The sequence below is a fragment of the Rhineura floridana genome, chromosome 1 (assembly GCF_030035675.1).
Source record: "Rhineura floridana isolate rRhiFlo1 chromosome 1, rRhiFlo1.hap2, whole genome shotgun sequence".
NCBI classification, from domain to species: domain Eukaryota; kingdom Metazoa; phylum Chordata; class Lepidosauria; order Squamata; family Rhineuridae; genus Rhineura; species Rhineura floridana.
In genome coordinates this window covers 176,162,970-176,190,538 of record NC_084480.1, presented here as the reverse complement: position 1 = coordinate 176,190,538, position 27,569 = coordinate 176,162,970, and the positions used below count along the sequence as shown (strand labels likewise).

Here is a 27,569-nt window from a genome sequence, read left to right as displayed (position 1 = left end):
AATCTGCATAGTTTAAAACATATGATTAAAAGGAAAGTGCCTCACCCAAAACCTGGATAATTTTGGAATCCTGAAGCATGGAGTTCCCACAGGAAGCTTGAACTGTAACTCTGGCTTCCCCCACCTCTCCAAAACTGGTTACCAAAAAATTCTCGAGTGAAAGAAGTGGCTGGAAAAAAAACAAGAGAGGAAATAAAGTTAAGCAGAGTCAAAAGTACTCAACTAAGAACTTTCAACTTAAAATTGGGGGGACACAAAACTGGGGGCAATTCCCGCAAAATTATTTGAAACATCTGAAGGGGTTTACCATTGGCAGCAGCAATAGTCTTTTCCCCCTTTTAATGTTTTTTTTTTAAGTGTCCATGCCATAGATATTACTGGAGGAGCTTCCCATGGTCACCATCAGCAGGCAGTTGCCTTTTTTGTTCCCCACAATGTCCCAGACATAGTGTGATTTCAGAGCACTGTGAAACAAAAAACGTAGTCAACAACTGGCCACTGCCAAGAGGAGCTTCAATGCCTGTGACTGTGGCATTAAAAAAAAGTGTAAAAAACAAAACAGAAGTCTGGTAGCACCAATTCACCAAAGTGGGCCTGCAAATGGTGTGTTGATTGGGGGCCATTTTCTTTCAGCCCTAGTGGAAAAAAAGTTAATGAAGGATTAAGAAAAATACTAAAGAATGCTGGCAACATTGCAGCTGTGAAAGGATAGGTGTTGAAGTATCTCATTAAGATACAAACTGTATATGTAATTTGGTCTAAGCAGGACGTGGTTTGTGTGAAAGCTCAATAGGGCATAGCTTGTGAACTTTTATTCACTGCCAGGTCTCAACCCTGGAAAGTGCATCTGGGTATTTCTCTGAGTAACAATAGACTGTTTCACGACATCAGGGATCTAGAGCAAGTGATCCAAGATCAGGGAGCATGATTTCCAGATGAGCATGAGCTCCATATGCTCCTTTTCAAGGAATTAAGCATGGGGTCCAATGGGGAAAAGAGATGCTACATGCAAATGTGTGTGACAAAACCCTATCAGATTTTTTTAAAGGAAAAGAGCTTCAGGAGTCTGCAATTTTAAGTGGAAGAGCAGCAGGGGAAGAGAGGTGCTTAACCATTTCTCCACTGGCTATTTGTTTTTGCTCCAAATCCTCCCATGGCTGCTTTTCCAGTTTTAAATGCATATTTATCCTTGCAAACATGCACCTAGGACACATTGGTGAGGGGGGGAAGGAGCTTGGGCAGTGACAGATTTGAGCAGAAAAAGTACTACCTGAGAAAGTGGCTTCTCCCCATCCATCTTCACCTCACTGCTACTTTCCTAAAATTGCAGCCTCCTGAGACTGCTTTTCATTTCAAAATGTATTTTTACACACATATGTAAGTAATGTCTATTTTGCCTTTGTGATGATCCAGGGAATACATTCCTTAAGCTCCCCACCCTACTGGTATTGATCCCCTGGGACAGGTATGGGGAACCTTTGGCCCTCTAGGTGTTGCTGAACTACAACTCTCATCAGCCTCAGCAACGATAGCCAATGCCAGACCTGATGGGAGTTGTAGTTCAGCAACATCTGGAGGACTGAAGGTTCCCCATATCTCCTGTAGGGTAATTTAAAAAAATAAATATCCAAAATTATCAGGTATGTGTTAGCCATAGCAAGCATGAGTAGAAGTATGAAAGATCTAAGGCACAAAATTGTAAGTAAAAAGCAAAATATTAAATATATTATGCAGGAAATCTCAGATTTACATTTGAGTGGAATATAAAATAAAGAAAATACTTCATTGGCAAAAGAGCATAAAAAGTAGCAAAACATTAGTTTCCTTAGACAAAAAGCCTTTTTTCCACTGTCTGGCTTGATGTTGTATCTGGGCAAGGCCCCAAACTTACTTAGTTTCATAAGTCGTTTGGGTTTCAACCATTTCCAGTGCTTTCGGTGTTTGTGTACAACTGTGTGTATATGTGCAGATGGCTGTCTGCCATAGCTCCCAAGCAAATGTAATCTCAAAACAAAGAAGCAAGGAAATGCAGAAAGCTTACATCATGGGCAGAACAAGTTCCACTTGGAAGGTACTCTCTGGATCTGCCAAGAGATTGCTAATTGAATTGCCCAAATTCTCTCTGTTATTTTAAAATCTTATCTAATTGGAAATGGAAGACAGAACTCATTAGCCAATGAGGGAAAGAACTGAAAAACTAGTCAACAGCAGAAAAGTAGGCAAAATAGCTTTTGAAACTTAAAGTAGATGAAGTCTCTCTCTCTCCCTCTCACGTGCGTGTGTGTGTGTGTGTGTGAGTGACAGTTATTCACCCTTATGTGATTTGTACACAGGAAATTAAACATACATCCGAATCAGCTTGCTTGAGAATGTGCATGCTTTAAAGGAAATTGTGCTGGACAAGTTAAGTTGGCCAAACTCAGAAATCTAGCCAATTTCTATCAGAGCACCTAAATCAGCCTCTTACCCTGTCATACACTGAATTCCTATAAAAATATTATTCACAATTTATAAAAGGAGGATCACTCTTCAGTATTACTATATAGTTTAAAAACCAAAAGATAAAAAAGGAGGTAAATCGTGATGAAATTGGGATCCCTCTGGGAAAAAATGGCCTGCAATGCTAAGGTCAATGCAAAGGCAACTTACTAGAGATACACAAAAGTTTAACAGAATGGTATTACATGAAATGGCAAAAGTTTCTCGTTACGTACTATTGTAAAAAAAAAAAAAGTAAAGTTTTAAAACAGAGATTGGGAATCTGGTCCTCCAGACGTTGCTGGACTAGAACTCCCTGAGTGTTAGCCATGCTGGCTGGGGCTGATGGGAGTTGGAGAATCAGTATCTTGAAGTCCACAGGCTAGGCAGCCTTGTTCTAAATGCTGAAGAAGTCAGAGTTAATTGCTAGTCAATACCTGAAGATTGTTTCCAATCCACCAGTAAAAGAGTGTAAAGTTAGGGTTTCTTGGAAGGATGATGGCTGTCAGGTTCACGTCCCGATTTTTGCCAACAACAGGAACTACTTCTAGATGTAAAACCTGCAGTGGAGCTGAAAAGAGTTCCAACCATTAATTAAGAAGCCATTAATTTATCAAGCACTTTGGGTCCTCAAATTACTCAACAATTCATCAGCAATAACATCCAAACAAGACTGCAGTGCTGAAAGACACTGGTAATGCATTTGAAGCAAATCCCAGAGACCACATTATCAGGAGGCTGAGACAAACGGCCAAAGCTATGCAGTTAATCACTTTCCTCCAGCGCTTTCTCTTGCTCAACAGTATAAGAAAAGGAACAAGGAATTAACTCTTTCAAAATTAGATTGTCTTGGGTATTTGGGATGTATATTTGAGACATATCAAGATTTCCATCAAAAAACCAAAAAGTGGAAGTTATTCTCTTTAGAAGTACTAAGTGGATTTCCAAAGCCTGTATGGAGACCCACACATCCATGTTCAGGAAACAAGGAACACACTAATTTTGTGATTATATTAAAGCCTGAGCTGATGGTATTTGGGCTTGATGAAGACAGCTTCTATGTATGTACACAGTGGTATAGCAGTCACTTGAAATCCAGCAGTGTAGGCAACCTCCTCAAGAGGTTCTGGTGCCTTTCATACCAATGTCTCTTTTTGTCTCCTACTGGGAGGAAGGGTGGGATATAAATTTAATAAATAAATATTTAGTTTTTGTACTTTGCAGGGAAATGATGACCACCACTGAAGTAGCACCAGAATATGTTTCCCTGCAACAGCATCTGGTGCTACAAATCCATTGGAAACAGAGTTTGAAACTGTCCAGCTTTATCCTCCCCTGGGTCAGTGATTGTAAAATATAATGGGGCCAAATGTCCTGATGGAATTTGCTACTATTTGCCTGTGTTGTACCTCTGTGGACATCCAGTAAGGGCCAAACATTGTAACAGAATTTACAACCTTTTGCCTTTACTCTCCTTGGGTACAAAGGTGAAGGGTTGGAAATTCTATTACAGATTCTGCAGGGGACTGTCTGAAAACAAAACCTTACAAATGCTGTGAAGACATTTCATCCCACTGGATTTATCTTCCCTTTTACATTAAAGAGATAGCATTATTTGGCAGCTTCTCTTTGAACCATCCGATGTTACAGTCCCATTCTCACTACCTTCTTTTATTGACTGTCTTGATCTGCACAAATTAATAACTGCGATGTGTTCTAGCTCCTCATTTTGCAATAAGTTGGGGGACGTTTAACAAACTTTGGCAAAACTGCATCTGAAGAAAAAGATTCTTACCTCTTAGCACATAAATCTAGTATTTCTTGGTGTCCAAATCTGGAGGTGTGCAAAGAAACCCCTAAGAGTGGGGTTTAAGGTTTCAGAGAATGGAGACTCCTTGGCATAGCTCATGGAGTTCTCCAAGCCTTGGAGAAAAGGAGATGGCTATCCCTGAGCTTGACAGACCAAGCTATGGTGAGGCTCCCAAAACATTGACAGAGTCCTTTTCTACACTCTGTGGGCCAGAGAGTATACAAAGGGATTTTGCTTTAGCTTTAGCTTAATGCAACGGGGAAAATTTCCCCATCCTGGCCAGACAACCTCAAGGATTGCACATCTCCTTCTCTGCCAAGGCTTGGAAGCTGCACAGTTCCCTAGCTGACAAATCAGCCATCAGGATGTTTTGCACACTTCCTTCCGTGTCTAGGACTTGGATGAAAAACATGCCAACTTTTTGAGGGGGACAGTTGAAAGCACATTTAAAAAACAGAGGTGCTCTTGGGCAATAAGCAGAGCAAAAACAAATGTAAAAGACTGTTTTGGTTCAGCTCTGCTAAGTGGGTGAGGGTGTGATATCCCTCCAGCATCAGCCTACTCAGCATCTCCTTAGTCCACCTCCTGTTTTACAACTTTAAGGCATGGTTCTGCTGCAACTCCACACATGGAAGTCTGATTGACTGGAGCTCTGTAAACAGCCTCTATCTCCACGCTAGCTTGATGCTATGGCAACAAAAAGAGATTGGTTCAAAGATTCAGCAGCAGGAGGAACTGATGGACTGAAACATTATCTGTTTTGTGTATCGGCATAAAAGAGGTACCATATAAGCAAAAGCTAATGATGTAGCACAGGGATTTGTGCCACAACAGTATTCCATGTGCCACTTCCCTGCATTTGTTGATTCACAGAGGTTAGACTGGGTGCTGGACCGCTTTCAGGGATCTTGTGGGCTGAGTAGATATGCCAGAGATCAGCAGACAGCAGTCTATGGACCTTTGTCAGCTTCAAATATCCCCCATTCCCCACCACAGGCATACCTTGTGCTCATAAACAAGAGCAACCAGGTGGTCAAAGATAGGTCACAGTTTCTGTTCCTTTCTGATGTGACAAAAGCCTCCATTTCACTGATTGCTAAGAAGCTTTATTAGACTGAACTACTTCAATAGTAGTATGGCTACTACTGTGACAACTATTACTAACGATGATGGCAAAAGACTAGAGAAAAATTAAGGAAAATTCAAGACTTACAATGAACCTGAACAAACACAACTGCTTCGTCTCGGCCTGCAGCATTCTCAGCTATCACTGAGACACGGTAAACCCCAGGGTTCGCATAGCGGTGTTGAATGGGTTCCCCTGTCAATGTGAGATTCACATATATCGCCTTAACGCCATCACCAAGGTTCACCTGGTACTTGGTGTTTAAAATATCTCCCTATGAAAAGCCAAGAATAACAAAAATAAGAGACAGACAAAACAAAAACCTGCACATACACTTACATTGAGCTCCATCACAAAAACTGAAAATAGGAAACAAACAAATTTGTTCATCAACAGGATTATTACTGCAAGTTCTTTTACAGTACTGAAGACTATAATTTTCATCTGCTTTAATACACAGACATTTAGAAGATGTTTAAATGAATCAGATCAAATGTGTGAGAACACTTCTGGAATATTCCTGTTTGCTTGTAGGCATTCCTGGATGTAACTGGAGATGCTGTGGGAATTTATCCAAGCTTGGCTTGGATATAAATACCAAGGAAGACCCTCCTCAAAATGGGAAGCAAGCTTTCCAGCCCCAAAATCTCCTCTCCATGCTCAGATCAAAATACAAGCACTTGGGATAGGAAGTCCTGTGTCCACTTCCCCATTTTGGTCAGAAACAAAGAGTGCCGCATAATCAGCATATATTTTAAGTCTGTGTTGAAGAATGGGTAAGCAAATCTTCCAAAGCTGTCCTCAGATTGTTTTAGATTTTTCTGATAGTTCCCCCCCAACTTAGAAAACATTGAAATATTCCCAAACCAATCTGAGGGTCCAAGACACCTCAAGACCTGTCAGATTTTAAAACAGCTAGATGGCAACACCTAATATCCGACTTTATCTGAGCTAATAAACTCTCCACACTACAAAGACCCCAATGGAGTGGTGGCTCAGCTGCTCCTGATCTGTCAGAATAGTATATGACAGCCCAGAACAGATATCTGATGAGCTGAATGCAACACACAAGAGATGTTATTTGGAAATTTCAAAAGCAGTGAGGCCACCCTCTCCCATTGTACTTGAAAATGTACTTTGGTTTAGGAGAGATAGGCCTTATTATCAAGGACTACATCGATCCATGACCAACCCTGGAAAGGCCACACGGTAAAGTGGACACTGCTGAAGCAGAAAAGTGGGTGTGGACAAAGCAGAATATTAATACCTTTTATCTTCTTTCCATCCAAAGTCAGTCTGGTCCTTTCCTTAATTCCCCAATCTCATTCCATGTTCATTTCCTTTTAGTTTTTAAATTTTCCTTTATTTTTAACTGATGATTCTTCCTTATTATTATTCCATCAGAATCTCTCCCCCCCCCAAATGCTGCCAAACAAATTTAATTTGCTTATCAATGCAGCCAACAGGTGATGCTGACTTCATTATTTCCATTCACTTCTCTTATTTGTATTCACTTCTCACTGCGTTGTTTCTCCTGCTTTGATGCTGAAGGCATCAGTCAGAAAAACTATGCAGTCAGCAGTAAATAGTAGTGAAGTGAATAAGCTGCTAATGAGTAGCACTATTAATAGCAGACGTAGAAAAAATAATACGAAAAAATTAATTAAAGTTTTTACAAGTTCCAATTGACTTAACACTACTTTAAAATTGACTTATAATTACTGTTTAAAAAACCCAATAGTGCCACCAAATTATTGGGGGTGTGTGTATGTTTAAGGCCACCCAAAACCTGTTGGCAGACCATAGACAGTCATGAGTTACCCATCTGTCTTACATCATACATCATACATACACACATTTAGCTCCATCCCTGAGGCCTTGATGGCTATGCTCTACCTCTGTAGTCAGAGGCATTGTGCTTCTGAATACCAGTTGCTGGAAACAACAAAGGAGAAGAGTGCTCTTGCACTCAGGTCCTGTGTGTGGGCTTCCCATGGGCATCTGCTTGGTCAGTGTAAGAACAGGATGTTGAACTAGATGGGCCAATAGCCTGATCCAGCAGGCTCTTCTTATGTTCTTATGAGAAATATGTGACCTCAGGTATGGGATTAAACACATATCCCTACAGTCCTGCTTGTATCCATGTTGGTTCTTATGGTGAGTAAGACCAGAATATGGCTAATGTTTGGGACAAATGGCAGAGAAGCTAGTTCAGGATCTCTCCAACATAGCCTTAGATTGATCCATCTTTTTATGTACACCAGAGAACCAATAATAAATAATAAATATTATTTCTCTGAACATTTACCATCCCCACTGTATGTTGATTCCACTGTGATTTTGGATCTTGATGGGGAATGATCCATTAAAGGACACTGTCCTTTGCCTAATGGGGAAATATTCTTTTCATTGTCCCTTGAAAGAAGCCCCTTCTGTTTCTTCTCAGAGGATGATTCAGCATTGCCCTAGATCAGGGATGGGAAACCCTTCAGATATTGTTGGACTCCTACTCCCATCAGTCCCAACCATGGGAGTTGTAGTCCAACAACATCTGCAAGGGCACAGGCTCTCCATCCCTGCCCCAAGATACATAGGCCAATTCAGGGACTTCAGTATTGGTGGCAAACCACAGACCCTGACTCTGAGTGTCTGGGTATGGTTGCCCTAAGGCAGTCTTAGCAAGAATTTGAGTCATATGAAGCTCTTCCTAAAGAGTTAATTAATTAATTAATTTTTTATGCAACTTTTCCAAAACTAGCCCACAATAGACCAAAAAATGCAAAGCAATATATCATACAATAACAACCAAATAGTAAATTATTTCAAAACATAGCAAAACAAAAAACAACTCAGCTTGATTATATGAACATTATGACATCAAAGTCATCATAAAATAATCAATAAATTAAAACATATCAATTAATGAAAATATAATAAATATTCCAATGCAATCACATGTCAACAATAATATAAGCAGCACCCACAAGATGGCAGTGCTATGCCAAATGGTACAAAAACTAATAAAGTATATACTTTCATAGAGTCTAAAACATCTTAAAAGTGCACGCAGTTCCTAGCAGCTTGATTATGTTATGAAGTACACAGTAATTAATAAATGTATAATATAAAGTGCATTATATAATATAAAGTGCTGCCCTGGGCGCCTTCTGGGAGAAAGGGCAGGATGTAAATCCAATCAATCAATATATATAAAGAGAGAGACTAAAAGTTAAAGTGCAAATATTTCATAGCAGCTTGATCATATAAAGTTCTCCAAAAATAATGACTTCATCCATTCTTTTAGGGAGCCATTCTTCTCTCAACTATAGATGGCTTCAATCACCTCCATCTGGCCTCTCATGCCAAATTCTCATTAAAGGCATCACCTAAACCCAAAAAAGTAGAGTGCATATTTGAAACCAACTCACCTCTCACATGGAGAGGTCCCACCAACACCCCTCCTTCCCCAGCTCTCATCCAGGGAGGCGGGACCATAGCAAATAAAACAAAGAGAGTGTCCCAGTCCCAAAGAGACAACCTCAAGAGAAGGCTTCCTTAGTTGTTGCCCCTTGTTGGGGCTGCCCCACTCCCCGCAATGATGCCTTCTTTTATCCCTGACCCAAAGGCCACCCAGAGCCCTCCCAAGGAAGCACCTATAGCTGACTTAGGTGTTGCTGGTCAGAAAGTCAACGGTTAGAGTCACCTCCCTTCACATGCACTCTTGAGCTTCTGGAAAAGTTCCCACTGCACTTAAAGTGCTGCCAGGCCTCAACAGAGTAAGTGTTTCAGAAGTAAGGGGGGGAAATACACAAAATAGTCTACCACACCAGCTCAAATGTTACAGCTTCTGCTAGACACCATCAAAGTAGCAGAAGTAGTAGTTGCTGCTCCTGCTGCCTGGAAAGGGTTCCCAGTGGTGCCTCCTTTATCCCTGATCCAAACAACCGCCAGAGCCTTTCCAAGCAAGTGTCTAGAGCTGCCTCGGGTGTTCTTGGTAAGGAAATAAAGGGTTAGAGTCACCTCCCTTCATTTGCCAGAGTTGCCAGAAGAGTGGCTGATGGAGGCAGAACTGTCTCATCCTATACATGGAACTGGAGTAGCTTTAGCGGCTCTTGCACTGGATCAAAACTGGGGAATATGTGGGTTCCCTTCCCCAGGTTTTAACAACTCTGCAAGTGCAGCGTTTTGTTACAAGCTTTTTGTAACAACCCATTTCAGCACTGGGAGAAAGTTGTACTGTTCCAAAAAGGCTGTCACTATTCCCATGCTGTCAGGGCCAGGCCAAGATATTTTGATGAGGTGAAGGACAATAAGGTGTTCCCCATTCCATGCACAGAAGCCAATCTGGACTAGCAGCTGGATCTTACTTCAGCACTGGCAAAAGGACAGCAGCCTCCACAGCATCTTGAGGGCAACAGGGGGCTTAGGGGGCACAGGGCAGGCCATGAATCACATACAATATAGAGGAGAATGGCTGGAGGGCTCAGAAGGAATAGCTGGAAGGGGCTGCTGCTACTCCCCCCCCCAGCATTTCCCCTCCTGAGACAGCTGCCTCATTCCACCTAATGCCAGGGCTATCTTGCAACCCTTTCCTGCCCTGATATCAGGGCAGGAAGCAGAGGAGAGATGCTTACAGCTTGTTATTTCTGCTGTATCTCAAAAAGAAGTGGTTCTGCAGTGCTCATAACAGCCTGGACTTGAGGGGAAAAAAGCAGTGTATGGGAAGGAAGGGAGATTGGTTGGCATTATGGGAGATAGGATACTTGGATTGCCCAAACAAACTAATAAAGGGCCATTTTCTCCCTAACGTGTCAGGAAGAAGTTATGTAAAGTCAGCTGGGGGGGGGATCAATAGCAAAGTTCTGTGGCATACCTCCTTCCAGACAATAGGCAGGGCTGGATCTGGAAGGACGAGGATCTCCTTCCCCTGAAAGAATTGGTCAAAGTTTTTTGCCCTGCCCCTCCTCCTGATCCTGAGTGGAAGTGCTATCCTGAAAGACTAAAAAAAAGTCCTCCTGTCTCCAAATGACACTTGCCCACAGCTGTATAGGCCATGGGCAATGTGTGTCACTGAACTCCTCTAGTAATTATATTCTCATACGGGGGTGTTTTACAATATGTTAAGTGTGCTAATAATGGAACAGTCAGTGTCTTGTTTAATATGCATTTTCTACTGTGGTCAGCTGATAAGCAGAACATCATACCCTTTCCCAATTCATTCCCCAAGCAGATGAGTGGCAAATAAAAAGACATGGGAAATTTCAGCTACCTGATCTTGTTTGACCATAAAGGTGACATCATTTCCGGGCTTAACAGCGAAGCTCTCCCCTTTGATGCTTATCTGCAGTCCTCTGGGAGCAGTCAATGGACACAGATGCTGAGATACATTTCGCTGCAAATCCACACCACCCTCACACACATTAGATATAACTTTGCGATATCTGTAGAAAAAAGTAGATAGAGAGCATATCTAAGTGCAGAGGGAGTGAACATCAAACACAGCATGTGGCACAACTTGGAAGGGTCTGACAGTGGGGACTGGTGGCTCTGATGTCAGTAAGGCCGTGAATTCACTCCAGGTTTTAGTCTGAACTTTCAGTGAGCTGTTCAAGGTGCTGAAACCTAATACCTGAGTAGTTTCAGCACCTTTGACAGCTCCTTGAAAGTTTAAACTAAAACCAAGGGCAGTTTCAGTGCCCCACTGACATAAGAACCACCTGTTTCCATTGCTATCTGATATCTCCCCATAGGATCAAGCAGGAAGGCAGATAGGAAGAGAGCCAATCCAAGGTAACTAACAGCACAATCCAGAAACAAGAACACAGGAAGCTGTTGTCTATTCCATTGGCCCATCTAGCTCAGCTTTGCCCACAATGACTGGTAACAGTTCTCCAGGGTTTCAGACAGGGCACATTTCTAGCCTTACCTGGAGATGTTGGGAACTGAACCTTGGACCTTTCGCAGGCAAAGCTTGTGCTTGACCAAAATAATTCCCATTCAGTTCAATGGGACTTCCATATAAGCATGTACAGAACTGTAGCCTAATTTAGGGAGGAGACAGGGCTTGTAGTTAGGAAGCCAAGCTGAAGTCAATGTCAAGGGGTAGGTGACACAAGATGTGGTAACGTATGGAATTTCCTAGAATTTGCTGTCATGAGATGTGTTGATGGCCACTGACTTAGAGGGCTTTAAAAAAAGGATCAGACAAATTCACAAATGATAGATCTGTCAGTGGCCATTAGCCAAGCAGTGTACCTCTGTATACCAAGAAACAGACAACAGGAGAGGTCTGCTGCCTTCATACATCTCTCTGGGCCTTCTCTGCTACTCCTGACATCACCATGGAGTCATCCAAGGCTATAAGGGTGTTGGAGAGGGCTCAAACCATGGTTTTGTTTGTGGAATGAGCTGCTAGGCCTTAGGTACCTTTTGGAACACTTGATATTTTGGAATTGGTAGCATTCATATGAATTATGAAGAGGAGCAAATAAGCATACCTTCAATTGAAAGAGCCAATATTATATATTATAATGTATTGTCCAGCTATGGAGTTTGGAGGGGTTTACCTTTGTATGTGCCTTGGAGAACATTCCTAGGGCAATCCACAGGAAAATTTATTGAAATAAGTTGTTCTCAATATTCAATCAGGGATGGGTAACCTTACCAACTGTTGAATATCCATTTGGAAAGGCAATACATTAACTAAAAAAGGGAAGAAGATATGGGACTCCTTTCCACAGTAAAACACTACCCAGTTACTTACCCTGTGCTACTTCTATAGGTCTGCCCCAAGATACAGTCTTCAGGAGGAGTTTCGGGGTTGAACCAGAAGTCAGCAAAGCACATGTTAGATTCAGATTTCAACAGTGCTGAATGCTCAAATCCATAATCACTACAGAACAACAAACATTAATTGTTCAATAGACTTATATTTGCTAGGAGTTTGTCAGACATTGTGAGCAATCTGTAGCGCATGTCGCTTGGGTAGTACAGATACACAGCTGACATCTTTTGTAGCCCTTTGGGAGGCCATCTCATGCCAAGTGTGCGAAGGTCTAACAGCACACACACAGAGAGACAGAGAGAGAGAGACAGACAAGAGACAGAGAGCATCTCTTGTACTTACTATGGTAGGAGTCTTCTGGGTCCTGCAACCAGAATGTAGTCATAGGACCCAGGAGCGCCAATGCAGGCAAACTGACTATCAACTGCAAATAGCTTTCAAATCTGGAGTGTGCTGTCTGGTAAGTATAAAGTGCCTGGGAAGATATGTGTGACACCTCTTTCTACCACCACGGGATGACCCTTCGGCACTCTATGCAGGAACAACCTTTATATAAAGGCTGGTCCAGGCCTACTCAAGTAGTACAATCCTAGCATGCGTGTGACATGGTGTAGTGAACTCCACAGGCTTAACTGGCCCCCTGTGGAATAATAATAATATAATAATAATAAAAATTTTATTTCTGAGTCGCCTATCTGGCCGAGTTAACGGCCACTCTAGGCGACGTACATAAAAAGAATAAAAACACAACATTTAAAACCAAAACCTCAGTCAATAGATAATCTAAAACTGCCCGTCTATAACAGATAGCATTAGTCCACCCCAGCAATCCTATAGGCCTGCCTGAATAGCCAGGTCTTTAAGGCTTGGCGGAAGCCTACCAGGGAGGGGGCATGGCGAAGATCATAGGGCAGGGAGTTCCAGAGGGTGGGGGCCACAATCGAAAATGCCCTCTCTCTGGTCCGCACCAGCCTAGCTGTTTTAACTGGTGGGACCGAGAGAAGGTCTTGCGTGGCTGATCTCGTCAGGCGGCATATTTGATGATGTTGGAGGCGCTCCTTCAGACAAACTGGTCCGAAACCGTATAGGGCTTTAAAGGTTAACACCAACCCCTTGAATTGGGCCCGGTAAACAACTGGTAGCCAGTGTAGTTCTTCTAACACTGGAGTGATATGATCACGGCGACGGCTGTTCTTAATCAAACGTGCAGGTTCTGCCAGCTGCCGGGATCATTTATGATTGTAGAGGCTCAGCATGCAGGGCCTAGGTGTTACACCATGCCTACCGTCAGTGCACTATAGACGCAATCCATATTTCACTGATTGGAGTAACTGCAAGCCTCCAACATGTTGTAACCGACTTGAATTATGTATTTTGGATTATACAATTATGTGATGCGTTCAGTGAAGACCTGAGGTTTAATCTCATGGGTAAAGGAGAGCAAAGTTGGGTTCAGAAGGTTTATGTTCCCATAACTGACAGCTGTGTGATATGTAATTCTTGAGAATGTGAGCCACATATGATCTTTTTCTTTAGGATCTGCCATCTACATTCAGTTTAACTGGGTAGGATTTTAACAAAACAAAAAGTTACATGCAGGAGGGAGAAGGGCAAGGCATGCTACTGGTTTATTGCTAAAGTGTTTGCTGTCATTTGTTTGTGGATTTTATATATATATATATTTAAATACTGTATGGAAGTCGCCTGGTGAGGGTAGTTATCCTAAAAGGCAGTTTATAAATATTTTAAATAAATGAAAATGGAATGGGAGAGAAAAGAAGACACATTCAGCAACTTGATCTCTATATAAAATGTGTGGTCCCAGCGGAAAATACATAACTTTGATATGACTCCATCTGCACTGGTTACCAATAAATAGATAGATAGTTAGGTAGGCAGGCAGAATTTAATAAACAACAATTCATTCCGTGGGCCAATTCATTGTGCTGGTCTTGACCTTTAAAGCCCTACAACAGGAGTGGCTACGTTTTTTTGGTTTGAGGGCCAAACTCATCATCAGCCATCTTTGAGCGTTATGTGCCAGTGAGAGTGCACTTATGCACCCATGTGTGTCAATGCACACATGCAGACCTTACATACAGCACTCTTGTTCTCTCTTACACACACACAAACAGAGCACTCTCTCTCCGAAACTCTGATAGTGTTTGAGAGAGACAGTCCCCATCCTGTGATGGGGGTGGGGGAGGGAGTAGAAACACTGGATGGTTTCAATGCTAGTTCTACTCAGAGTAGATGCACTGAAATTAATAGACATGCCTAGCTTAGGTTCATTAATTTCAATGGGTCTGCTCTGAGTAAAACTTAGTTGAATACAACTCACTGTCTCCCATTCTGTGATGAAGGGGATGTGAAGAGATGCTATCTCTGACCCTGAGAGAACAATGGGGCTCAATATTGCCCCCTCCCCCTGCTCACTGATCTGAGGAGCAGAGGAAGGAGATCCATATCTGCATGGTTATGATAGTCTTTGCTCACACACTGCCACCTCCTGCTCAGTTAAAATAACAACAACAATAACAAAATTGCCAACACAATCTTTTTTCAACAAGCCTTTTAAGTGGAGATCTTTAGACCAGTCTGTTTCTGTACTGGATTTGTAACTGTTTTTCCATATGAAATTGTTTTTAATTGTTTTTCCATATGAAAATGAAATGGACTGCCTTCAAGTCAATCCCAACTTATGGCTACCCTATGAATAGGGTTTTCATGGTAAGCGGTATTCAGAGGGGGTTGACCATTGCCTCCCTCTGAGGCTAGTCCTCCCCAGCTGGCCAGGGCCTGCTCAGCTTGCCACAGCTGCACAAGCCAGCCCCTTCCTTGTCCGCAAATTGTTCTTAATGTTGATGTTCTTACTGCGAAATTGCTTTCAGCTATTTTAGGAGAAGCAATTCATAAATAGAATCAATCAATCAAACACACACAGCAGACAAATTTGGTGGGAGGAGCCCTTGGGGACCACCAGAAACTGCTTCAGAGGGTGGACACATGCTGCGGTCCATACAGTATTTCCCAAGTGTACTATATTGTTTGAAAACTCTGTTTGTAAGGAGCTATGGGGGTCCTTTGGAACAGAAAAGTGGGTATGAAATCTTCTAACTAATGCTGATAAATCACCATGAGTGACACATGGGTGGGATTATGAACAGAAGGGTCAGCTAGAAATTTTTATATGATAAAATAAAAATTAAAAGGAAGTGTTGACTAACTATTACCACTACCTCCTCCTCCTCCAAGTTAAAAATAATTTTCTCTTATTAACTAGTACATAACCACCTCTTCTGTTAAATATAGGGGTTTCAATAAGTCCAAGAATCATGCAGAGTATCTAGATTTAAGCCACAACAAAGACCTACAGACAAGCTCACCATAAAAAATCAGAAGGCCTACACTCACAAACTTTGGAAGTGAGTGCTGACGTAAAGCTTCTTCCTTTAATGCACCATGATGAACTCTTCCTCTTCCGAAAACTTCTCTGCTGACCCATGATACAGCGGTCGCCCTGAAGAACATTAAAGTATTAATTCTCATAACTGCCAGTTATGAGTAAACATGCATAGGCCATGCACTACATGCCATTTATAAGGCAGACTGTTTCACTTTACCTAACAGCAAGCTATTTCTCTTTACCACGTTTTAAACTGAAACATTAGAAATATAAATTGAAATATGACAGACATTAGTAAAAGTAATATTTGATTTTTACTAATCAAGGTTGGTGACTCCTTGCTGTCAATCCAAATTTCCTGGGATAAACTAGACACAGATTTAGAAACAAACAATAAAATCCAAAGGTAGGAAACTTTCAGGCCATGGACTGCATGTGGCCAATGAGGCTTCCCTGTTTGGCCTAAAACCTCTTCTCCTTCCCCCTTCCCTCAGTACAGTAGGGCCCCACTCATACGGCGGGTTACGTTGTGGCCCCCCACTGTAAAGTGATAACCGCTGTAAAGCAGAACCCATTGAACAGAATGGCGCGTGATGCCCGAAAACCGCCGTAAAAGCAGAACAAGTGCCGTATGAGTGGGGCTTTAGTCTAATTGTATCTAATTGAGACCTCTGTATTAGCAAATCGCTGTAAAGCGAATCGCTGTAAAGTGGGGCCCTACTGTACAGTAATTAGGCTTGAGGCTCTTATGGGGCCAACAGGGGGCTTTTTAAGTTTAGTTCCTGGGTGGGGGCTATCTAATTACTGTGAGGGGCTGTTTTTGTGGGGGAGTCACACTGGGGAGGGGAAAGGGTTAAAATGTGCTCTGTGACCCCTGCTGAAAATCCCACCCCTTCACCTACAATTATACATGAAAAAAAATCCTATTGGCTCCAGCAGGTCTTTTATTCAAAATTGACTGCTGCACAGGGCATGTTCAGGAAGATCACAGCAGGAGAGGCAAGTGTTAACCCTTGACAATTGCTGCATGAGGAAGAATCTTAATGGTGTATTTATGTGTGTGTTCTATGAGTATATGGTATGAGTGTGTGCGTGCTATATGTCTGCATGTGAGTATGTGTTATGTGAGGTGTGTGTGTGAGGTGTGCTTATGTGTAGTGTGTCTTACATGTGCATGGTGCAGATATGTGCATGTGCAAGACTGGGGGGTGGCATTGCCTACAGCCAGATCTGGCCCTGCCTACTTTGGCCACATCTACTTTTGTTTTGGCCCCACTCACCGTCATGCAGCCCTCAGAAGGTTGACTGTGATGAAATGTGACCCTCAGACTGAAAAAGGTTCCCAACCTCTGATACAGTCTTCCAGACTATTCTGATTCAGATGTAATGCTAAACTATGGTTTACAGCAATGTACTCCAAATCCTGAGCATATCTACTCAGAAATAAGTTCAACTGAGTTTAATGGGACTTACTCATAAGGTTAGCAGCCTTAGTGTTACACGCATGAACTCTGTGAGCCTTAGGCTCCAATACTCCCTACTCCCCTTCCTCTCCAAGAAGGGAAAATCAAAAGCTTCCAATGGATGCTTGTAACAAACTTCAGTTTCATATTTTAGTGAGTGAAGAAACCAGGATATTAAACCAGGATCAAGCTGTGGCTTATTAACTAATTATGGTTTGTGCAATCTACAGTTTTCTGTAATCAAATTAAACACAAAACTGCAGTTTGTTCTATCTAGACTATATCTAGAAACTTTTAGTGACAAAAGGAGGAGGAAGGCGAGGGAAAAGGAATAGGACTGAGGTTCTCTGCAGTTTGCACAAGTAAGGCTAAACCATGCTTTAACAATGCATCTGAATCAAGCCATGTTCACCAGTTATGACAGTGGTTATTTTCTATGAGATCGTACCTGTAGATTTGTCAGGTCCCATGATTCATAATCTTCATCGGTGCATTCTCGGGGAAAACAAGGACGGAAATCTACCTTCACTAACTCCCAATCTGAGCGGAAACTGATGTGTCCAAAGATTCTAAGAGAATGATCAAAAGCTTCAGAATGAGAATAAAATGCAAGAGAGCAACACCAAGCAATAACAGCTTTTTGACTGTTAAATGTAAATATGTTGCATTTTCTAACTTATTTAATATAAGGTCTTGTGGCAATTTTTATGTATCAATGGCTAATTGTCCCTATTTCTCCCCTTCTCAGTGCCTAGAGACAATTAGTCACTACAAGAGCTAAACGGGAAAATGAGCGCCAGCAACTCCTGCTTCCACTATGTTTCCCTATGATTTTCTGCTTATATCTAGAGGAGCTTCAGAATTCTCAGCAGTCAGAATCCAGCTTACATGTGGATATTTATGATCTGGTTAATGTAACATATATGTATACCCAGGTGTGTGCATATGCACACACAGGAGTTATCTTCTAAAGGTATAGTTACCTTCCAACTTTGCCCATGTAGTTCGTGTGCGGGTGCACCAGATACTACTTACGTCATGACTAAAGTCTCGTCTCCAGGTTCACTGAGTAGGCCATCCACAAAAACAGAGGTACTAGTGAAGTTATGAGTACTCCATGTTTGGCCTTCGTCTACGCTGAACCTGTAAAGGAAACAATATTCTTTTCTATTTACTGCAGATCTCATGTATATAGAATGGGTTTACAAATTATTGATCATCATCACCATTATTAGTAATAATTATTTAACTATGCCATAGGACTTACAAAGCCCAAAGAAGTTGGAACTGCAAATGTACTGACTCCATTCCCTGAAGATCATGAAGAGAGAAGACAGCAACCTGTTCTTGTCCACAACCATTTCTGCATGCATGTCTATTAAGGCTATCACCCCAATCAGCTAATATCTCGCCACCGATACATCTCCCCTTAACAGCTATATCAGTTCTCCAAACTTGCACATTTGAAATGGCAGGGATTTCACATTCCCTTGTGGAACAGCGTCCTGCACAGTGCAGCAGGAAAGACTGCTAAGCACCCCAAAGGAAAGACATAGAAAAGTGCTTTGTCATGCATGGACAAATTGTAGTGATTTAGTGTGTAGTTTCTCATTCAGCCTTTTACTTTTGATTTAATTTTGCCTTGATTCTTAGATTTCTCCCAGAAACTAACATCCACTTAGGTGATCTGTTCCGGCAGTCCAACTTCAGGCATGAGGAAGTTGCTCATACTTACAGTGCCAGAAAATGGAAGTCAACAACAAAGATAGAGACTTCTCTGGACTTCAGTCTATCAGAGGATCATAATACAAGCTGCAACTTAAAGTCAGTGTTAACTCTTCTCCTCCAATAAAATAACTTATGGTGCGGGTTATAGTTATCCTGACTCAATCCTCAGAATTCTCTGGGAAGAGGGGCTGTGAAGCCATTCTGGTCACTGGAGGTGAAACTGACCATGGGGGAGAAGGAGGGGGGAGTAGGGGAGGGGAGTAGGGCAGGTTTAATCATTTGCATGGTTATTGAGTTCAGTGGGATTTACTCCAGTGTGATCATGCTTAGGATAGCTGAAACTGACCATGGGGGAGGAGGAGAAGAGGAAGGGAGGGAGGGCTGGAGTGGGCAGGGGAGGAGGAAGTAGGAGAGGAGGAGGGGAGGAAGAAGGGAGGAGGAAGAAGAAAGAGGGGGAAGGGAGGAACGAGGAGGGAAGGGGAGAGGGAAAGGGGGAGGGGAAGGAGGAGAGGGGGAAGGCAGGGAGAGTGGGGGGGAGGGAAAGGCAGGTCTGATCATTTGCATGCTTATTGAGTTCAATGGGATTTACTCCTGTGCAATCATGCTTAGGATAGGTGAAACTGACAATGGGGGAGGAGGAGGAGGAGGGGAGAGGGATGGAAGAAGAGGGGTGAAAACAGGGGAAGGGGCAAGAGGGAAGGATAGGAGGGAGGGTGATGGGAGGGCAGGTTTGATCATTTGCATGCTGTTTGAGTTCAGTGGGATTTTCTCCCATGCAATCATGCTTAGGATAGGTGAAACTGACAATGGGGAGGAGAAGGGGGAGGGGAGAGAACAGCAAAGGAGGAAGGAAGGGGAGGGGGAGGGATTAGGAGAAGGAGGGGGATGGAGGGAAGGAGATTGGGTGGGTGGGCACTGAGAAGAAGGAAAGCCTCATGGCACTGTATAATGCAGCATATAGAGAAAGTTTAGAACCCAACTATTTTTCCACTATGGCTGATGAAGAATCCTCCATAACTCAAAAGCTTACACATTCCTACACCAACATAGAAACACAGGGCCACAAGGGAGTCTCTAGTTAACATATCCAAATCTGCAGCTTATGCCAAGGACCTCCATGCATCGACTCTGTGCAAACTGACTCATGAAATCCAGACTAGTGCACCCCAAGAAGAAACCAGATTCAAAGTTGTCTCCCACCTATTGGGCACATACACATAGCTCAAGGAAAAATGGGTGACATTCAACTAAATAATTGCATAAGCAGAACAACATTCACTTGCACAAAGGGACTTTCCCTCTCTCCTTCCCCTGAGCATGCCCCACACCATCCTCAAATCTGCTCCAGAGGATTAGGGAAAACCCCAGAGAGATTGGAGGGCGCAGGAGGAGAAGAGGGGGAGAATGTTCTGTTGTACAAGGAGAAATACTGGCACTTACGAAATGTTCACCTTAGCGCTACATTGTGAAATGGAAATGGACTGCCTTCAAGTCGATCCCGACTTATGGCTACCTTATGAATAGGGTTTTCATGGTAAGTGGTATTCAGAGGGGGTTACCATTGCCTCCCTCTGAGACTAGTCCTCCCCAGCTGGCTGGGGCCTGCTTGGCTTGCCACAGCTGCACAAGCCAGCCCCTTCCTTGTCCACAACTGCCAGCTGGGGGGCAACTGGGCTCCTTGGGACTATGAAACTTGCCCACGGCTGCACAGAGGTGGCAGGACATGTAACCCCTGAGCCACTCACAGTGGGCGTGATCTTTAGCTGGCCCTTTACACCCAGGAGACACAAGTATACAACCCAATTAATTTCTATTAACAAAAATTTAAATGACTCAAGCAAATAATGCCAACAACGCAAAGAAACAAAACAAACAATGCACAGAAATATTTATTAGCCACTTTATCCTGGGGGGGGGGGAGTCCTTCACAGTCTCAATTCCTAGCCATTATAACACTGTTCAGATGGTCATCAAGCCAACAGTGAAGAAGGGAAGTGGCGCTGCAGTGATGTTCTGCCCCTGAGCTACTCAAGTCACACAATGGTCTGTGCAGTATGTATTTATGCTTTGTATGTGCAGCTGGGGATCCTACAGAAAGTGCAATAATCATCTGAATGAACGGTGCCCATCTTACTTAAATATTTCACTGGGATCAAAGGCATGCCCACTCAGCATCCTGTAACAGACTCTGTTAACCCAGAGGAAGTAGACTCAATGAAATGTCTACCATCCTTACCTATTTTGTGCATTCTGATCTTCATATCATTCACAGAGATCTGGTGTTTATTAGCATATCAACATAACCAAACCATCACTGCTGCTGAGCAAATGTTAGATTAGCAAAATTGACTCTCTTGGAGGGAAAAACTCATTTCAACTGATGGAATATGCTTGGTCCTGAAAATAAGGCATATGAATGTATGTTTATTTTAGAATTACTTGAGTATTTTCAGAGGAATAGAAGTGTCTTTGATGGCCACAATCACTCCACCATGATCCAGATACAAGATGTGATGCTCCTCTTCAAAAACCTAGAAGCCAGGAAAAATCTCAATAAATAACCATGCTTTCAGGAAAACGTATTACTAAAATGATTGGCTTTATTGTATCCCATGTTACATATTTAAATAAATGAACCAGCTGTTAAAACACTGAAATTGTTACAAATTTCCTTGAACTGACTACATATTGTGCTAGGCATAGAGTTTAGGATGGGATATAGACTTGTTTAAATACATAAGAAATATTTCTTTTCTAATCCTTGCTGCATCTCCATACACACTGGCATGTATGTATGCATTTATTTATGATTAGATTTATATCCTGCCCTTCCTCCCAATAGGAGCCCAGCGCGGCAATACATTAAAATACATTAATAATGTATATTAATACATATATGTGTATGATGATGTGTTCACATACAAGCAGATCTCTCTGCACATCCACATATATATGTTTATTTGAATGTGTGGAAAGATTAAAATGGACTGCCTTCAAGTTGATCCTGACTTATGGCAACCCTCTGAACAGGGTTTTCATGGTAAGAGGTATTCAGAGGAGGTTTACCATTGCCTTCCTCTGAGGCTGAGAGGCAGTGACTGGCCCAAGGTCGCCCAGTGAACTTCAGGGCTGTGTGGGGATTCGAACCCTGGTCTCCCAGGTTATACTTTAACCACTACACCACATTGAAAGATAGCATGATTTAAAAGATTTGATAAAAGAACAATAGCAGGTTATGTGAGTTATATACTGAATATTCAGAATTTTCTGTTCATAGTTAACCATTTTATGTTTCTATGTTATATTGCAAAAATTAAAAAAACTGAGGGAGGGGGAGATAAAAAGCCTCTCACAATATCTTCTCTCACAGAAGGAAGATTTCTTCTCCCTGGCTCATGCTTCTCTTCTCACATTATAGTCACAGCACTCCCCCAGTCAAACTAAGGCTGCTACTACTCTTACTTGGATGTAAGCTCCACTGAACTGAGACTTGCTGCTGGTAAATATTAACATGATTGGACTATAACAGGACTATAACAGGATCAGTGTAAACATATACTTCATGCAATGTTATTAATATTTTGTCATTGTAGCCATATTGAGATCTCCTATCTTTCTGTTAACACATCTGTCTAATGATCCTCCTTAGTGAGGTCTTTTTTATGTAGGTAGATAGTCTTTCTGCCTGAATATTCCCAAGACAATGTACAATATTAAAAATAATCAAGATGTATATGGAACATCTGTATGAAGGGAATTAAGCAGGAAGTAGAATGATCATCCTTTTTAAGGATTGTGCTAATGTGACGGTGGCAAAATAAATCTGACATTATCAGTAACTGTTCTGTGTTGTAAATCTTGTGATTAATCTCAGTTGGCTCAGCTAAGCCTGGAATTAAATTTTGCAGAAATTTAAAATATGGCCCTTTAAAAATATATATATATTTTTTTACAAAATCCAAATTGAAAATTTTGGGGGGGGGGATCCCATTTGAAGCACCTATTCCCATATCAATATGCCAGTGCTTTAAGATGTTCTCCAGTGCCTCCTTTATCAGAGGTACACTATTTAATGAGAGAGGAAAGGGGCTTTCTCAGCAATGGCGCCCCAGTTATGGAATGCCTTCCCTAAATAGGATCGCCTGGAGTCTATGTTGCAATCCTTTCAACACCAACACATGGGCATTTTAACTTGTAATTTTAGTTGTTTTAAAGATTGTATCTGTTGTTTTATTACTGTAATTATATTGTGACACAACTGGCTATAAACTACCCTGAAATCTAAAATAGGATGGAGGGTACTATAAAAATCTTTGATAAATAAATAAATAATAATATATTATTACTATTACTATTTTATACATCACCATCAACGTGTATAGTGTTTTTATAGGGTCTTGAACACAAGTCCTTGCCCCCAGGAAGTCTAAAACTAACAACAGGAAAGACAATGGGGAGCAAATACAACTACAAATACTTAAACTTGGTTTATTTTGGTATTTGAATGACACCTCATAACACAAAGTGTTCAGTAAGTGGTTATATTTGCCAATAATAATTCAGTCCCAGGCCTTCCAGAAAAAGTAGGCTTTGGGGAGGAATTTGAAAGTGGCACTATGTAGATCAGGGAAGAAGAATCTGTGGCTTTCCACATGTCAAAATCCCATCAACTCCAGCCAGCATGGACTATGGTTGGAAGTTGTAGTCCAGCAACAGTTGGAGGAATGTAGTATGGACATTGTGAGAAGGAGTACCTGAGATATAGTACTGCAGTAGTAAATGGAAAGGAGTTGTGCTATGAGAGCAGGGGAAGGGAATGATGATCTTACCTGAAGGGTGTTTCTCTGTGGTGTTATAATGGACTCAAGTGGGGTTGAAGGCAGGAATGGCGTTGCTTCACAGGAAATTTTTTGGCTCTGTTCCTCTGAAGCGATCAGTTAGATTCTTGACAAACTAAGGAGTAAAGAATAAAAAACCCAACCCACCCATAACAGCCAACATGAAAACAATGGATAAAAAACAAAAAATACTAAAACTCCTGAACACAGCAGAGCACCAGCTTGAGTTAAAAGCATCAAACTGCTTCCAACTCAGGCAGCCAACTTAACAATGTATAGGGTGAGGCCTTGAGTTCATTATAACACCAGAGAAACACCTTTCAGATATGACCAATGGTCCCTTTCCCTCAAGTGGGATGTTCAAAAACTGCCCAACAAAATTAGGATAGGAACCTGAGGCTGCTTAAGTTAAAGTGAGAACATTCTGCAAAACCTACCTCCCGAATGCTGCCTCAGCAGAGGCATACAAATCTATTTTATAGTGGCATATATGTATGTTAGCATTCGCCCAAATAGTTACCCTGCATGTCATGAGAAGCATTAGTAGAAAAGGTGATAGTAGCAGTTCTGGTGGAATGTGCTGTTATTGGCAAGAAGGGAATGGTATATGCAGAAAATCATATGCCATAACTATACAGGCCCTGATCTACCTAGCTAATGGAGAAACAGAGACCTTTCCCCCAAAATTTGATGGTAGAAAAAAAAGTCAATCTGCCTAAACGGACAAGTTCTATTGATACACACTTTTAAGGCCCTGTGTACACCCAGGGAGTGCCAAGCTTTTTCAGACAGATGGAAAGGACAGAAGATCAGGAGAATATGCTGCTGCTGACAATGGAATTTAGAGTCAACTTTCAGAATGAAGGCAGGATCCATCCACAATATTACCCTGTCCTTATGGAACACACACAGATGTTTAACCACTGAAAAAACATTCATCTCTGATACTTATCTTTTCAATGTGATGGCAGTCAAAAATAGGACCTTAAATGGCATCAGACAGACTGACTTCAAATGTTTGAAGAGTGGCTTCTGTAAAGCAGAGACCACTTTATGAAGATCACACAATGGGAAACTATGTTGAACAGGCAGATTCCACTGCTGAGCCCCCAGAGAAATCTTTTCACTGAAGGTCATGTTCCCAAAGGCTGATTTGGATCACAAGACACCACATATGACAAGGGGGGCATGTGCCTTTCCCAGGTATTGGACTTGAGCCCTATTCTTGAACCATGGGAATGCCAGTTGTTCTGGGTACATCAATGGGTGAATACAGCACAGGTGTTCTGACATGAGCAAATTGTAAAAGGATGTCATGATGAGAAGATCATGCCCACTATGTCAGAGAAAAGCCCTTGCTTCAGGAGACATTTCCTCTTAACCTCCATATAGTCAGATGGAACAAGGTGGGATCTGAATGCTTTAGCACTCTGTTCTTTAACCTTGGGTTTCCAGATGCTAAGAGACTACAACTCCCATTATCCCTGACCATTGACCATGCTGTTGTAGCCCAACAACATCTAGAAACCCAAGCTGAAGAACAGTTCTTTAGCGTAACTTCAGTGAGAAGGTTTGGTGACACCAGCAGGTGCCATGGAGGTTCCACCACCAGGTGAACAATGTCCGAGAACCAAAGCTTTTGATGCCAATATGGGGCCACAAGGACATCCCTCCCACACCTTCTTATTTTATTTATTTTATTTATTGAATTTCTTAGTTGCCCATCTGGCTGGCTATCCAGCCACTCTGGGCTACATTCAAAATAAACATACAAATACAATAAGCATTAAAAATCTGGAAACAAGAAGAATAAAATCTAGCCCTTCTTTAGTATTCTGGCCAGCAACGGAGTCAGCAGGAAGACATATAGAAGTCCTTTCAGTCATCCAAAATGCAGTCCATCCATCACTTCCACTTGAGAATGGAAGAATGTGCTGAAGAACTGCCCTCTCTGATGGTTGAGATGAGATGCAAACGAGTCCATTCATATCTGACTAAACTGGTCTTGGATCTGCTGACAAACTTTGTGAGATGGTCTCCACTCTCCAGGAAGCAGAGCTTGTATGTTTGTGTCTCTGCTGATGCATTCTGCTATCAAAGATGTTATGTGCATTGCTTCCCATGTGAGGAGTCGCACAGCTTCATCTTGAAGAGTCTGTGATCAAGCCCCCCACTTGCAATGATGAGGAATTTTGCTGTTGTGTTGTCCATTCTCAACAGGACATGCTGCCCCATGAAGAACTCCTGGCAAGAATTCTCAAAGGAGGAGGAGAAGGCCTGGATTCCTGGCGCAGGTCCCAATGGTCTGGGCATGAGGAATGAGGATATCAGTGTGGGGCCAGCAATCTGCCCACGGACAGCCCCTCCCATTCATGGCAGACTTCCACTTTGTACACTGGAAGCAGAGAACCCAGCTTTGACCTTGTTTTAAAATCTGGCATAACTGTTGCTCCCCCTAGATGTTGAAGAGATGGGCTTGCTAGAAGGCTGCCATAGCCTTGAACAGTAAAGGCAAATATTGGCTTCGCTTGAACAGTCTATTGGAAGTAAATTCTTCCATATCAGAATCATCACTCCACTCTCCCTCTTCAACGTCCAGTTGCTAAATATTGTGTAACTGAGGTGTTGAATTAGCATCCACATCATGCGGAAACTGAGCAATAGACAAATTTCTATGCCATTTATTAGCTTGGCCCCAAGGCACAGTGTGGGGATCCGGAGATCTGGGCAATTATGTATCAGTTACGCTGTGCCACAGCGGTGACACAGGTGCTGATTGAGTGTCACTATCTGCCACTGCAGATGGAGGGTTACATGCAGAAGTGCCATTTAACGCTTTTGCCAAATCAGCTAGGAGAGCTTCCTTAATTGTTTTTAACGTATCCCCAATATAGGGGCTGGCTAAGGAACAGGAAGAGAAGGTTGGCTTTTCGAATAAGGTAAAACTCTCCCCCTGAATTTGAGTGAGAATTATAAACTTTTACAGTCCCTAGCCAATGAATGCCTTCACCCTGTGAGAGATCTTTCTCAGCTCACCTAAGCAGGAAGGATCAACGGCTGCCCTCCTCCCTCAGCTCTGGGCTCCTATTTATTAATTAATAAATAAAATAATAAGAAGCCTCATTAAGAGCCACCACTGCTGCAAGAGTTCAGGAAGCACTTGGTCCCTGGCCACCACATCCTGAAAGAATGCTGCTGGAGACTCCTTTGCCTGTTCATTTGGCCATAATCTCTTCATGATAAGGAGCACAGATTGTGTTTTCAGTGATACTTGATCCAGAAGCTCCAGAGTCTGAACTGCCCACAAGCACGAGTCTCTCCCCAGATACAGCCAAACTTGAGGCTTGAGTATGGTGCAGGGCTGCTGGAAGCACATGCATCTTGTTTTTGGATGTGGTGCACCTATTCTTCCCCACTGCTGGTACAGTGGAATGGCTCAGAGGAGATGAGGTGGGACACAGAATAAAACAGGAAGCCACACAAGAAACTCAAATGGTGGCACAGGAGGAATGCAAATGGTGTCTAACAAAGCAGGAACAAACACTAATGAGATGCTACACAGTGAGGCTTCACAGTAAAAAATAAACAAACCATACAGAGGATTAAAATGAACTGAAGTCTTAATAAGGGAGAATCACTGAGGGAGAATCAAACTTGGAGGAGAAAAGATTGGAGGAATGTAGTTTTAGGAAAATCAATGAGGGGAAAAAATCACAGAATTAATTTCTGATCAAATCAGTAGAGGAATTAATTGAAAAAGTAATTAATGAGGGAATATATGTGAGGAAAATCACCAACATAAATTAACTTGTTGTTGTGTCAATTTGTATATTTGTTAACCAGAGAACAACAGCGGTCTGAAATGTATGTGTGCCAGTGTGTGCGTTTACCTAAGAAAGCAGGCTGTTACCCTGCATTGAGATCACAGACCACTGA

At 42.1% G+C, this 27,569-nt stretch overlaps 1 protein-coding gene across 6 annotated transcripts in view; it reads right to left on the bottom strand.

The window, feature by feature from the left end:
* The window catches only part of SORCS2 (sortilin related VPS10 domain containing receptor 2), a 202,202-nt gene that overhangs the window by 38,742 nt on the left and 135,891 nt on the right, over positions 1–27,569 (bottom strand). For all 6 annotated transcript variants that reach the window (XM_061587457.1, XM_061587478.1, XM_061587444.1 and 3 more), the window contains 9 exons: positions 21,235–21,326; positions 18,103–18,210; positions 17,516–17,636; positions 15,585–15,718; positions 12,178–12,306; positions 10,684–10,855; positions 5,502–5,688; positions 2,916–3,049; positions 46–169 (listed from right to left, as the gene is read on the bottom strand). In XM_061587457.1, coding sequence (XP_061443441.1) covers positions 46–169; positions 2,916–3,049; positions 5,502–5,688; positions 10,684–10,855; positions 12,178–12,306; positions 15,585–15,718; positions 17,516–17,636; positions 18,103–18,210; positions 21,235–21,326 — 1,201 coding nt within the window. The remainder of the gene's footprint in view (positions 1–45; positions 170–2,915; positions 3,050–5,501; positions 5,689–10,683; positions 10,856–12,177; positions 12,307–15,584; positions 15,719–17,515; positions 17,637–18,102; positions 18,211–21,234; positions 21,327–27,569) is intronic.